The 13,783-nt window shown below is 49.5% G+C and overlaps 1 protein-coding gene across 1 annotated transcript in view; it reads right to left on the reverse strand.

Moving 5' to 3' along the window:
- LOC133342936 (lipopolysaccharide-responsive and beige-like anchor protein) overlaps nucleotides 1-13,783 on the reverse strand; it is a 281,221-nt gene that overhangs the window by 154,118 nt on the left and 113,320 nt on the right. The window contains 2 exon segments of the mRNA XM_061552330.1: nucleotides 6,605-6,713; nucleotides 12,887-12,951. Coding sequence (XP_061408314.1) covers nucleotides 6,605-6,713; nucleotides 12,887-12,951 — 174 coding nt within the window.

Genomic DNA, 13,783 nt, shown 5'->3' on the forward strand with positions numbered 1-13,783 from the left:
GTGCGCTATATGCATCCTCAGAGCACAGGTTTGCTACATTCTTTATAATAATGTGGTGCCCCTTTTGTCAGTCTGATATTGGGGGGGCGGGGGGGGAAAGGTCTCCTCCACGCGTAGTGTCAGACTTTGCGACCAAGCCCCACCACGCCGGTCGGTGAGGACTACTGAGGAGCACCCGCTTTGGGGCCCGTTTGGATATCACTCGCGCCACTGATATTAGCCGTGGCCGGGAACCGAAGTCAAGCCACCGGGTTTATAGCGCAGCGTGCTGGCCACCGTCCAAACAATCTCAAATATCAGCAGTGAATGAAATGTGCCTAAGTTTGTTTTGTCACCCATTTAGATCATCGTGGACGCCAAGGTACACGCATCCTTATCATTGTTGGATTTATGACAAAATGAGAACCTATTGAATGACTAAGAGGCATGGGTCACAACAAAACACCCAACAAAGTTCCAAAGCAATATCGTATAGGATTCAGTCAAGGTGTTATTACGCTATCTCTTACGCTGGTGTCGCACGTAACAACAACAACAGCAGCGAGCGCCACTTACCATGGGCATGGCAACTGGTTGTCAATATGACATACAGACGATCTTGCATCCCGATTAAAACCACCGTAGTGCCTGCGACGGCGAGCGCCTTCGAGCGCAAACGTGCCACGCACCCGTGGACGCAGCCCGAAACATAAAAGCCGCATCATATGTTTTGCACACCATTTAAATAGCCAGCCTGCCTCGTTTTCCACTTTATGGCATATTAAATTGTAACACACTCGGTTGGGTTAGTAACCAGAGATGATGGTTTCCAGACCTAATCCTGATGTTCCATAAGTGTCCATCACAACTATAAAACGCTAACTGCCCCTGAATATGGCTCCGTGTGTTTTTTTTTAATGTACGCGTTTCTCCGCGGCTGTGTTTCCAATTAAGAAGGCGCGGTGGCGGGCAGTCTCCGCTAACGAGGCACAGCTGTGCGATTGCTCATGTCGCCAACGCCGCTAGCGCCGCCGCCACTACCAGCGCCACACCGCTAGCCCCCCTTTCCCCACCGCCGCTACCAGCGCCGCCGTTATCTCCCACGTTCAGTGCCGCGGGATGCTCCACGCTTCGCCGCGAGCATCGGTTCGTCTAAATGTCCTCCGACTCGCGATAACAGAGCGGCCGAGATGTTTTTTCTTCCCCCCCCCCCCCCCACCTCTGTATCGTTTGAAGCCATCTTGCCGAGAATCAGAATTCTATTAGAGGATAGGAATCGGTCTATAATTGAATTTCCCTGCGTTATCTCAATGCCTGTCCGGTCCTGGGCTCCAATAACTTACTTGGAGATCACGAGGGAGGCACGGGACAAAGATAACTCAATTTTTCACAGTCAGCATATGTCACTCCCCCATACGCTAACCTGATAAAATATATAATTTCGCCCGGCCGTCTTTCACAACGAGGCCTGCACCCTTGGCCGGGAGTGACCGTAAATACAGCACTATCGGCCAAGCGGACACACGCCATACATCCACTCTGCGGCCCCGCAGTTCAAAGGCGCCGCAAAAAGGAAACAAAAGCCTCTGATCGCGCAGAATTTACGGTTGCTAGCTTCGGCCGCGCGAATGCCGAGGAATTATGTAGTCATTGTAAAGTCAAAGCACCCGCCACCCCCCCAAAGCTCGAACAGGAATCTTTTCGAACCGACTGATAATCGTGAGTCGTTAGATGAAAATTCCACGTTCCTATGCCGAGAAATGGGCTTGCGTACGGGACAACCTACGGTGAAGTCCCAGCAAAAAAGTGGCAGTCTCACCTTGATCTTGGCCGGAACTAAATGGCTACATAAACGTAGGCGACACACAGCCATACCCTACACGTTAGGGGTCGGATTCAATAAATTGTCTCGATTCAGTGTCATGATTCGATTAAGGAATTCTTTTTTTTTTTACACTGTGTTGAATGGAAGCACCTCTAGCGGCTGCAGGGGTGACACGAACCAAATACATTGGAGAAAAGGGGGGGGTGGGGGTGGCAGGACCGGCACAGATTTCACTCGACACCGACGTCAACCGTCGCAAGGAAATTAAACCCGGGGGGTTGCCAGCACAGCACGTCAACCACTGCGTCACTACTCCACCCGCCATTGCACACGGACAACTAACCCACGAAAATTTTAAACAACACATTTCGTTGTGGTTCCCTGGAGGGTGTTTCCTGAAGAATACGGAATCCCCGGGAGGTTTCGGATCACCGGGATGATTCTTCGGGAGTATGCAAATCCCCGGTGGCTACAAAGCCCGGCTCCACCACACATGCAGGTAATTGAGTTATTGTGGACCGACGATGTGTTTACGGCGGAGGCTCTACCGGCTATGCGCACTGGCCGGCCACAGTGCGCGTCTGCGCACGAGTGCACACGTGTCACGGTGAAGCAGACGGTCGCGGCGAGCCGAGCCCCGGCGTAAGGGATGGAATGGGCTCGCTCACCCGGTCCTATTTCCACCCCTCTTTGTAGACCCGGTGCCTGGGTACCCATGTGCCCACGGGGGCTCCGGTGCAGATGTACCACCCGCACACTCGATAGCTACGGCACACTGCTCCTCCGCAAGAGAACAAGCAGCCCGGTGCACCACCAAACTATGTCCGTTACACACACGTCCATCATCAACGTCATCATTAGCCGCGATCAACTCACTGGTGGATGAGGGGCTCCACAAGTAAAAGGCAGGTTAATGTTAATTTATTTCCTGTGGCTTCCATTGCGTATGAATAGCTACATATTAACCGGGAGAAGATGTCTTTATTGCATTTAAATTGCAGGCATGATATCAGCTGTTATGAAGAGTAAGTGGCCTTGGGGAGGAGACATCGTGGCTTGAGGGGAAGACGGCCGATGGACAAAAATGAGGATGGAATGGCAGCGGAAGCAGTGCCATGCACGACAGGGCGACCGCCGCAGAAGCAGAGTGATGAGATGCGTTCACGTGGTGCAGGATTGAGCAAGATTGTGGCATCGCAGGCCCAAGCTGGTAAATAATTTCATCATGATACTATTTCAATTCTGGACAAGGCTGCTTTCAAAGAGAAAAAAAGGGCAGAAGAGTCTCTAGTATATCGAAAAAAGCCTCTTTATTACGAATAAAAATTTGGTGGTTTAGTAATATTTCGAGAGCCCTTTGTCTTTCCACTGCTGGAGGAAGCCCACTTGGACAGGACCCCATGGCGAGGAGAGACAATGGCCAGGAGTGGAGGCGAACGATGGAGTGGCAAGCCAAAAAAGCGAACACGCCCGAGAGGACGTACACCGCGGAGACGGAGCAATGACATCAGCCGATGGGCCAGAGCTAGACAGATTGTTGGAATGAGAGACCACGTGAGAGATGGCAACAGCTTGCAGAGGACGACTTCATCCAACCACAGACAGATGATGATTACGATGATCTTTGTTGAACTTCACAGCTGCTGCTCCTCCTTCTACTGGTCGAGAGACAGCAAGTGCCAGCGACAGTGCGGGGAAAGGTGGCCTCCCTCCCGGCGAGGATGGGCGCTCGCACCACCGCGCACACCTCCTCCGTCGCCAGGGCAGCGCGGACAGATCATTATGCATCCTTCTTAATTTGCATTCGCCACTTCCTCGCGAGAGGTACACACGACATCGGTTTCTGATTAAACGCGGCCCGCAGATTCATCTTCAAATGATCGCCTCTGCCCACGCCGTTCATCATCGCCCAGGGGCCTCCGCATCCGTCACGCGCCCCCACCCTGTCCGATTCCGGTGGCTCCGGCATTGCCAGCACAACAAGTCGCTCTCATTTTGTCGCCATTATTTTATTCATTTGTATAAAATATATTTATTGTAACCTTCCCCCAGTTCTATCGTGCTGTCGGCATCACGGTAGTAGACGAAGCATCCGCATGGATCTTTCGCAGAGACGTGCCACCCGTCACGTTCTGGAACGGTCTGCAGAAGCGGCTCGCACAGAAGCTCATCTGAGATCGCCCTCATCGGGTGACCCTCTGGTCCACACAACAGGAGAAGGCGGCACACATTCCCCACCCGCTCTGCGCACGAGAGTAATTTGATCGCCATTATTACAGCGGCAGCGACGGCTTCAGCGAAAGCGTATCGCGCGTTCCCCCCCCTCCCCTCCCCCCAGCAGCGATGAATTGCTGCGCAAGATTGCCCTGTCTACTTCGCCCGTCGTGCGAAAGACGACGCTCATTATTATTGCGCTGATAAAGAAAATTATGGATTAGCACGGCGGCGCAAAATGCAGCGAAGATTAAGCGTTTCCACGCTAAACATGACAGAGTTTAATCAATGTAAAAGCATAATCTTGGAGCACTCGATGGAACGTTTTTAGGAATCGTAATTATAGATAAGAGTAAATTGATCATTAAACGCAGCGCTTTGTGGCTATATAGCTTTGCTTGTCAACCAAACCCTGGAGAACGTATACCGAGCACCGCAACCATTACCCAAGCTGCACGGCGCACGGGAGCAAAAAATGTATACAGCTTCTCTTGACTGTGCAACCAAATCACGCTTAGGGCTTGCGGCCATTCATTATTTATAATCTTCTTTTTCTTCTCCTTATAGATTATGGCAGGTTTGTGATACGTCCAGATTTAAGTTTGTGAAGCTTGTGATAACTGCGGGGGGTAGGGCGACTTAATACTGTCGAGTTCGCCGGGCAGCGGGCGTAGAATGCAGTTGTTTCGTGAGACGATTCATTGTTTGGCTCGGGCAGCCGCAGCCGCCGCACTATGGGTCGTCATCTTTAATATTTCACTTGTGGAGGAGGTACCCATGGTTGCGAGCGGTTGCTGTTGTGTATATTTGTACGTATGCTGAACTTCTTTCGCATGTCAGGAAGCCAACCGTGCTAATCGGAGGTTCTCAAGTGGTTGACGGAGCAACCACGTTTTGACTTGGCAGAGCAAAGTCGAGCGGAGCAGTGGTGGGTGGGGCCCTCGACGGGGCCGTTATGCAGAACCTTGGCACAACTCCACGGTGTTCGTCGGCGGTCTTCAGTTGACCCTGCTTCATCCAGGGTCAAGCAGGGTGGGAGATGGTAGCCTTCACACAGTCCACCCGTGAAGCGTCTCATCGCACGACAAACACCATCACTTCGGCCTTGTTGGAAGGCGTTAATTGTTTACAACATCGGAGCGCTTCTAGGTTTGTAGGCCCGTAGCGTGTCGACAGTTCACCGTTTTCGAATATTTGAAGCGTGTGAATTATGATCTCAACATAATAAGTAACAGACGCAGAGAAAACGGGTTCGACGCGATCACGGGGAGATGGTGCCACTACTCCGCGACGATGATTCATACCGAATCCAACGCTGGTCTCTTGGTGCACAGCGAGCTTTTAAAGATGGGAAAAAAAGCAATTATCGCGGCAATTTTCTAAATACATTCCTGAAGCAAGTACATTTAATTCGCCCTCCAGGTGTGTTTTATTCACTTATCATGAATAAATTAAACAAGAGTCTACAGTAACTGCAGTTCACTTGGCGACAGACTAGGTAAACAGTGCGGCACAGACATGTCTTGCTCATGCCATTGCAGGCCAAAGAGCCTCCACTCGGGGCATCTCCGGACGGTATTTTGGCCGAATCTTTCACGGTTGATGCAGAATACACAAATATGCACATCATATGATTGACATGTCACCTACGTGCTGAAAAGGCAGTGCGATTTTATCTACCCATTACATTGGTCTGTGCTCAGAAACTCTCGTATGGGTGCGTCCACTGGAAAGTGCGTTTGTGCATGCGAGTGAACCTAATCACCATTGGAACCTCATTGGAACCTCATTGGAACCTCATTTGCCAGTAAAAAATATGATAATTGTTTTTTTACCCTTCTATCTGGCAACAAAACTGACACCGTTTTTACAAGGAGTCATGTTTGCATAGACCACAATACCTGCAGCCATAATGCAAACAAAAAACATAACTCTGATAATATATGCACTGTCCTTGAAGTTGATTGGTCCACACCCGAGACAGCTTTCCTTAGAGCCTAGTCTCACATGGGTTGGACCAGATGACGCCAAAAGGTGCACAACTCAAAGACAATGCACCATGAGAGTATGAGAGCTCAGGGGTAAAAGCATTTACACCATTGGAACCTCATTTGCCAGTAAAAAATATGATAATTGTTTTTTTACCCTTCTATCTGGCAACGAAACTGACACATTTTTTACAAGGAGTCATGTTTGTGAACCTAATCAGTCGCGAGCGCGTCTCGTCCGTGGGGGTTCGCTTGCACGTCCGCATTTCATCGCAAGGGCTATCGTTCACGAGCGCAAATTCGTCCGTCTCTGCCAGCGAACTTCAACCCCGCCCTGCGGCGGGGGAGGGAGGCTTTGTGACGCGCGCCCCGCCCGGCAAAGCGGAGGCAGCCCGTTTCATAAAACGTGAGACTAATTGCGTTAACCCCTTCCGCTGGCGATGCCATTACAAATACGGGAGGCAAATTCAGGGCGCTCGTGTTTCAGTCGGCCGCTGCGTAGATGAGCAGCTTTGGGAAGAGGATGAGGAGGATGAGGATGGAGAGGAGGGAGAGCAGGGAGGGGAGGGAGGGGAGGAGGGCAGTCGTTGGGCCTCACCTCGAACTCGGCGTGTTTGTTGATCTCGTCGGCGCGCTGCCTCTCCAGGATGAAGTCGGCCTCGCTGCCCACACGCACCAGGTGCTCCTTCATCGCGTGGCACAGGATCCTGGCGAGAAAGAACCACGTGGCTTCACGATTACCGTCGTCGCCGCCTTCGGCAGGGCTGAACGGCGCCGTGTCGTTGGCCTTCCCCCGCACCTCCGATTAGCGCGGTTGGCTACGTACGGTGCGAAGGAAGTTCAACGTACATACAAGGCAGTGTCAGCAGTTGTCACGTGTTTGCCGCAGCGGATGGTTGAATGAATGGCCCGCAATCCTCCTCAATCTTTCTCTTCGTCTCGTTCAGATGCGCACTGTTGTATACGATCTGGTATTTGCACTCTCGAGCAAATGTATTGTTCTACGACTTGCAGATGGCGGTGACGTGGGGTCACTTTGCTGTTAGTTATCTCCAGGTCAGGTCACGCCCCCTCAACAAGCAAATTATAATTTTTAAAAGGGGATTTTTTTTGGTGACATGTGGTCTATTCATAATCCTTGTCCTACTTTTGGCTCTCGATTTATCACCAGATTTGCTGACGAACAAAACAATTGAAATTAATATCCGTGCTCATTAAACCAAAGTTGACTTAGCACCAGCCTGAGATAGAACCAACTGAAGTGCCACATCGTGTTCCTCCTGCCTCACCGCAGTCACGACCCTACACAATCTGCGCCACCTGGACCTGACCTTCGGCGCCACGACTGGGCCCTGCCTCACGAACTGACCAAGGCCTCTGTGTGCGGCGAAGCCTGCGCCGGTGGGGAGCTAACGCGACGACCCCAATGGAATCCGTGGGCTTTGGCCCGCGTTACCCCTAAGGCGTCAGAACATCGTGTCGCCTCCCACATCATCTGGAGGGGTCAAGGCAATGCCAGCACCAACCCCCACCCCCACCCCAAGCCCAGCCTGTAACCGTATAACCATCGCGTGGCAGCAGGCCGGACCCGTAAGACGACACCTCGCCCCGGCGACGTTTTCAACAGCGGGCAGGGTCAGGGTGCACGGAGGGGTCAAGGCTCCGGCCGGCCGGTGAACCGACGCTCGTGGACGGTCGGCACCGCGGCCGTGCCCACGGCATTCGGAAAAGCTCACGCACGCACCTCTCCCTGTGCACCTGTGCGGTGCAGTAAACGTGCAACGCTAATCCGGGTCAAGAGGTCACCGTGGCCAAAGATCGCCAATGTCGCCACACCCGGCCGCCCAACGCTTCCTTCCTCCTGCTAGATCGTGCGACTGTTGCGGCACGGTCGACAGCTGACCTCTAAGGTCTGCTCTTTAATAATTAGTGTCCCACCATCTGGCTTGCGGTCTTCCCCTTGATTGCTGACCCCTGCATTGTCACTTCATGCCGCACACGTGTGTACTAATTACAACATGTGTCTTAATTACGACAGATGTTTATTCACTATAACATATGAATATTGATTATAACATGGGTGTGGTACACAATAACATTTGCATTAATTGTACTAGAACTAGATTTATTTTCGCCTGTGTGTATTAATTATAACATGAGTGACTTAACTGTAACGTAGCTGTACAAATCGTAATGTGTGTGTCTGCGTGCAAATGCAGGTCCACACATCTGTAATATATTTACTGTCCTCATCAAATGGGTTGAGCGGTGGCGCAGCGGTGAGCGCACAGCGCTCTGAACTTGGCGACCCGGGTTAATTCCTGGCCACATCGAGCGTGAGGGGTGAGTGAATTGTGAAATGGTCCCGGGCTCCTCTTTTCACCAACCGGCAGCGACCAGTGTGGTGAAGTATGGTTAAACAAGCCTTCATTACTGGCACACCATGGGGAGGCCTTCATTCAGCAGTCGATTGACAATCGACTGTAAACACATCAATGTTATGATATTGTTATCGGGCCTAATTGAGTTTTGTGTACGGGTGATTTATGGGCAAATAAATAAAAGCCAAGTAATATTGTAAACAAAATATTTGCAGGAAAAACTCTGACTGAACATTTCAGGGCTGCCAAGGGCTTATTTGTGCATCCTTCTGCCTTCTGCCTGTACCTCCAATTAGCACGGTGGCTACGTACGGTGCGTAAGAAGTTCAACGTACATACATAATGAGTTCATATAGTAGAGGAGCATGCGCATGGGTGACCACACAAATGCATTGCCCGGACAAGGTAGTAAAGGTGACCACCCTGCTGCTGCTCTATAAAAGAACGGGAGACAGAGGAGAGCCTCACCATTCTGGCGAATTGCCCGATGATGCTGGATGCAATTACCAGCAAAACGTCGTGCTACTCAAATTGTAAATGTTGTGGTTTCACGCTTCAACACACCGGTGGGCTAAAGCAGTGAACTATTTGTCTTTTGTCAACGTGACACTTTTTTTGCTGATTGGCCGTGTCGGGTGGTGGAGGGTTACGACACATTTATAAATAACGCGATCTAAACCCAAAAACGTTGATTATGAATAATATTGGTCGCGAAAGCCTACGTGTTAAACTGACCACCACTTTGTCAGGAAGATGGAAAGAGCTGCTCGTTGTGAGTGACAAAATGTTTGTGGTTCGAGCTGGGGTTGTACCAGGACAAGGCCATTCTGATCATATAATCTTCACGAACATACAAAATTATAATGATACCACAAACAGATTAGGGAATAAAAATAATGTGCACGCGTAGATTACGTAACGCTTCCCAATATGCGTTTGGCTTCGGAAGTATTTAATTAGCAGTACAGAAGTCGAAGGGTGGCTCTAAGGGCAAAATGCTTTTGCATACAGCCCCTAGCGCTTTTGGTTTGTCTCCAGCTTTTGAACAATCATTTGATTCGTGTGGATTCATCATCCAAAAAAAAAACCTTGCAGATTCAAATTGCAAAGGTTTACATACTTCAGAAGGACTCTGAAATATTGCCTGCCTGTCATATTCTGCCTGAGGCTCCAGGTGTTCCCTAAATAGAGAACCTATGAAGATTTGTGACAAACGAGAAGGCGTATAAACGAGGGCCGTACGTCACATTTAGCAGCAAAACATCCACCCGAGCCCAAATGCTCCTATGAGCTTTAATTTTGCCGCTCAAACTTGCTTCTGAGAGCAACGCTGCATCAAGTCCTGCATCGTACGTGAAGGTGTTAACAACAAAAAAATACCAACAGCAACAAAGGAGAAAAAAATCAAACACAAATCCAAAGGGGCAAATGCATTAGTTACTACCCTTGAGTTTAATGACGACTAAATGGCATAACTACGGCAAGCTCTTAAATGGGATTTAGGTGTTTAGGTGTTTAAAGTTCTCCGCGGGAATCAATGCCGGTGACAAAATAAAAGACGCGGCGTGCAATAATGGCGCGGCACTATCGAAAACGACGGCCGTTGGTGAGCGGGGTTCAAAGCACGAGGCCAATCAAGGCTGATCCCTAACGACTTTGGGTGGGGAAATATTTTAATGCGCCGTACGCAACACTACCCATCCGGGATCGGTTTTCCGTAAGTAATATTGATTGGCCTCAGCCCGTGCATGCAAGAATCGACCTGTAAGTGCCCCCTTTTCCTGCCCCTCCGGCCCTTAACCCCATACCGCCCATCCCGCACCCCCTCTCCACCCGGACAAACTCTGCCTTCCATCACCTCATCCTCTCGCCTCCATCCCCCCCCCCCCCCCGCGCGCTGCCACCTCCTCCTCTCACTGCCGGCACTCTTTATTTTGCCTGCTGCCTTGGTCCAGGCCGGCACAGGAAGGTCAGTGTGGAAATCAGCAGTGATTTCTGAGCCGAGGGTCCGGTGCGTATTTGAGCGAGGTTTCTCTACGGGGACTCTCCTGGGCATTTAAAAAAAAAAAGAGGAGGAAATAAATCAAAATGAGAGCAACACGTTACGAAAATATTTGTACGGTATGTTTTTTTTCTCTCTCTCGTCAAATTGCGCGACTGGCGGAGGGGTGGGTTGGTAGTTTTGTGAAGATAATCTCCTTCTTGAGTAACAATTAAGGTTGCACACTCGGGATTCTGACCGAAACTGGTTTGTGTAGAGATTAGGTCATCGGGCACATGACGGTGGGTTTTTTTGTTTTCTTTAAAAGTACAGCCACATGGTGAGCTGGGCATAACTTTGTAGGTCTAAGATGTCTCATAGGAAACTGTGCAAGTACGATCACGGTAAGTTTAAATTGCAAGAAAGACAATCACTTTTACAGTACAAGTGAGCAATGCACCTTGTTCGCGAAGCTTTTGGACTTCATAAAAATTATCCAACCGAGGTCTAGTCGCAAAGCAAAAACAAAATAAGCAAAGTCTGTCTTCTAGTCCCTTGGCCAATGTGCCTTCTGGACCGGTGTGCAGAAGCAGGATGTGTTTAAGTAGACAAACTCTGGACTGGTTCCAACCTTCTGGGTCTCATCAGCAAAGTCAACCTCTGACAACTTTGATGTGATGCTGTCATATGGTATAGGTTGGAGCCATCCATTTAAGCTATCATGGCGGAGAAAAAAACACTGGATGGACGGCTCTAAGAGTTCTGATACTTGCATCGTCTTTGTGCTGTTCGCCTTTTGGTGTTCTCTGGTCTGAGACTGGTTAACAAGGCCATGAAGAAAGCTGCCTCTAGTGTAGGCCAATCAGTTTCAAGAACAATGATGATATATTATCAGAGCATGTTTGTTTGCATGTTTTGCCACAAGTATGTGCGGTTAATGCAGACTTGATGCCTTGCCAAAAGTATCCATTTTGGTGTTTGAACATATTAACACCTGTTTTGTTGCCAGAAAGGGGGCAAAACCTATTCTTATTTTTCATTATTTTGAGACTGGCAAAAAGGTCCCATAGATGGACCAACTCATTATGTGCTCTTGCAGAGAATTGTGGGCAACAGCAAATACAATTAAAAGACGAAAGACTGATGAAGCCTTCAATCCAGAGCGCCACACATTAGATTGGCTCTGGAAGACGCCAGCAGGCCTACTCGAGGAGTCCCGACAAAAGCCATGCTCGGCAAATGGAGTCGGGCTTGGCAACATTCGTTCGCTTGCAAAATTGCCCGATGATGGCAAAATAAAGTTAAGCTTTAAAAAAAAAATCTTCATTGTATCTTGAAATTATTTCACACCACAAGTAGCCAACCATGCTAATCGGAGGTGCGATCGATTATTTAACTCATCGATGTAAGTGAAAATATGAGGCCCGTGGCTCATGGAAACTGGAAGTAAGAACTGATAGGTAGGTAGATGGGTTTCTTGGATGCACCAGGATTAGTTCAGAAATCACTCACCAGTGATGTTAGCCAGAAGCTGGGAAACGTCACTCAGGTGGCTGGTTTAAAAGCTACGTGTTGCAGACCACTATGCTAATGCTCCACCCAACGAGGCATGGCAGCGTATGAAAGATTCATTTTTACGTGTAATCTATAGGACAATGCAATTTGAAAACACGTGCATAACGTCACAATGAATATTCAAATACATTGTTGAACACCGACCTGCTCATTATTCTAAAAGCCCTTCTGATTGACGAAGATGTTTGCCATTCTGCTTATAACTCGAGAACAAGTGTAGGATGAGGATGATCAATATTTGAAAAAGCTGCCAAAAAGACTCCTTTCATAAGGCAACTATCACCAATACATCGCCTTTGAATGGACGTGTTTCTCTTTGAGCGAAGGTTACCTAACCTTGAGGGCGAGCAAATTATTTCATGGAGAGAACTAACAGCTTAGCGACCACCACCTCACTGCCATCCGCAAGTCACAAAGAAACAAATAGAGCAAACGCCACATGGAAACGCGGCAAAGGGAGAGAGCGGGGAATGCATGCCATTCATAATCCATCCATTGCGGTGCACAGATGACAACTGCGGATCAGGCTGAGGGAAGGAGAAGGCTGTCCAAATCCAGCTGTTTCTTAAGCGTGATGTAGAGACAAATTCGTCCAATCGATCGAGCACAACAGATTGAGCAAGTGTGATCTCCCGGGTGAGTCCACACATCCGAGTGTTTCCTCTCTAGCTTTCACGACGCACTCCGACTGCGGGCATCTTCACTTCCGCTCCAGAAGATGCCCAGCAGCCGTAGTGCGTGGTGAAAGCTTTGCACGAAGAACACTTTCGACAACAAGAGGCCGAACCAGCGAGACCACAGCAGAATAACGAGTGCTGCAGGGCGCGTAATCCTACGCGCGCAATCGCCAGCGAGCGAGTGAGCGAGCGCTCGTCAAACGGCAGAAGCAAAAACTCGATTGTAAAAGCAGTGCTCCCCGGGCGCCACCGCGATGACCACTCACCGGCCCTCATTGACCAGCTCGATGAAGGCCAGCCCCGCGTGCTTCTGGATGGAGTTCTGCCATTCCTGCGAGAACACGGAGACACGGGCAGACGAGCGTGTTACGGAGGGGTGGGGGAGGTGGGGGGGGGGTCGAGCGAGGCAGCAGGAAACCCGGCGAGATGCGCTTAACGACCTTCGGCAAATCAGGGCACGCCGGACGTTAATTGCGCGCCGGATCAATGCAATCAGGTGGCTTAATGCACTTTGAAAAAAGCCGACGTGGACTGAACGCGGCCGTGCCGCCACGGCGCATCGGCGGGAGTGACGAGACGTAGAACCGAGAGCCGAGGAGAGGTTCAACAACTTGCCGTCGTGATTTGATCGAAGAAATTCAGAATTTTAATGGCCTAATTTTTTTTTTACACCCTCTCATTTGTATTGTTTTTTCCTTGTTCCGTATCATTTTTGCAGTTTTGCTCACTCCGTTTTACCATGAATGCGTACGTGAGCATGTCATTTCATAGAGCTTGCATATATATCGCAAGTGATCGATTCTCACTTGTACGATTCAATGTGTGTAATGGGTGCATAAGATTCAATTATAATTGTTGATCTGCGTGTCGACCCGAGTGGCAGCACAGCTCTGCCGGGCCCGGTCAATGATGCCGTTTCCGTTGATTGACCGTTTCAGTCTAACATAAAATGTATTCTTAACCAAAATACGGGCAGGAATAACATATATTCTTAAAAACACAGATCTATTTTTAACCGATGGCAAGTTTACTTTATTTAAATAAATGTACTATACGGTGGGCAGCCGAGGACTCTGTAGCAAATGCATTGTTGGACTCTACTTCCACGCTGCCGCGTCTATGCTCCCCGCCTCTACAAGCTCACATAAATGAAAAACACTCGC

The sequence above is a fragment of the Lethenteron reissneri genome, chromosome 16, assembly GCF_015708825.2.
Source record: "Lethenteron reissneri isolate LAM-NWPU_2019-01 chromosome 16, ASM1570882v1, whole genome shotgun sequence".
Lineage (NCBI taxonomy): Eukaryota > Metazoa > Chordata > Hyperoartia > Petromyzontiformes > Petromyzontidae > Lethenteron > Lethenteron reissneri.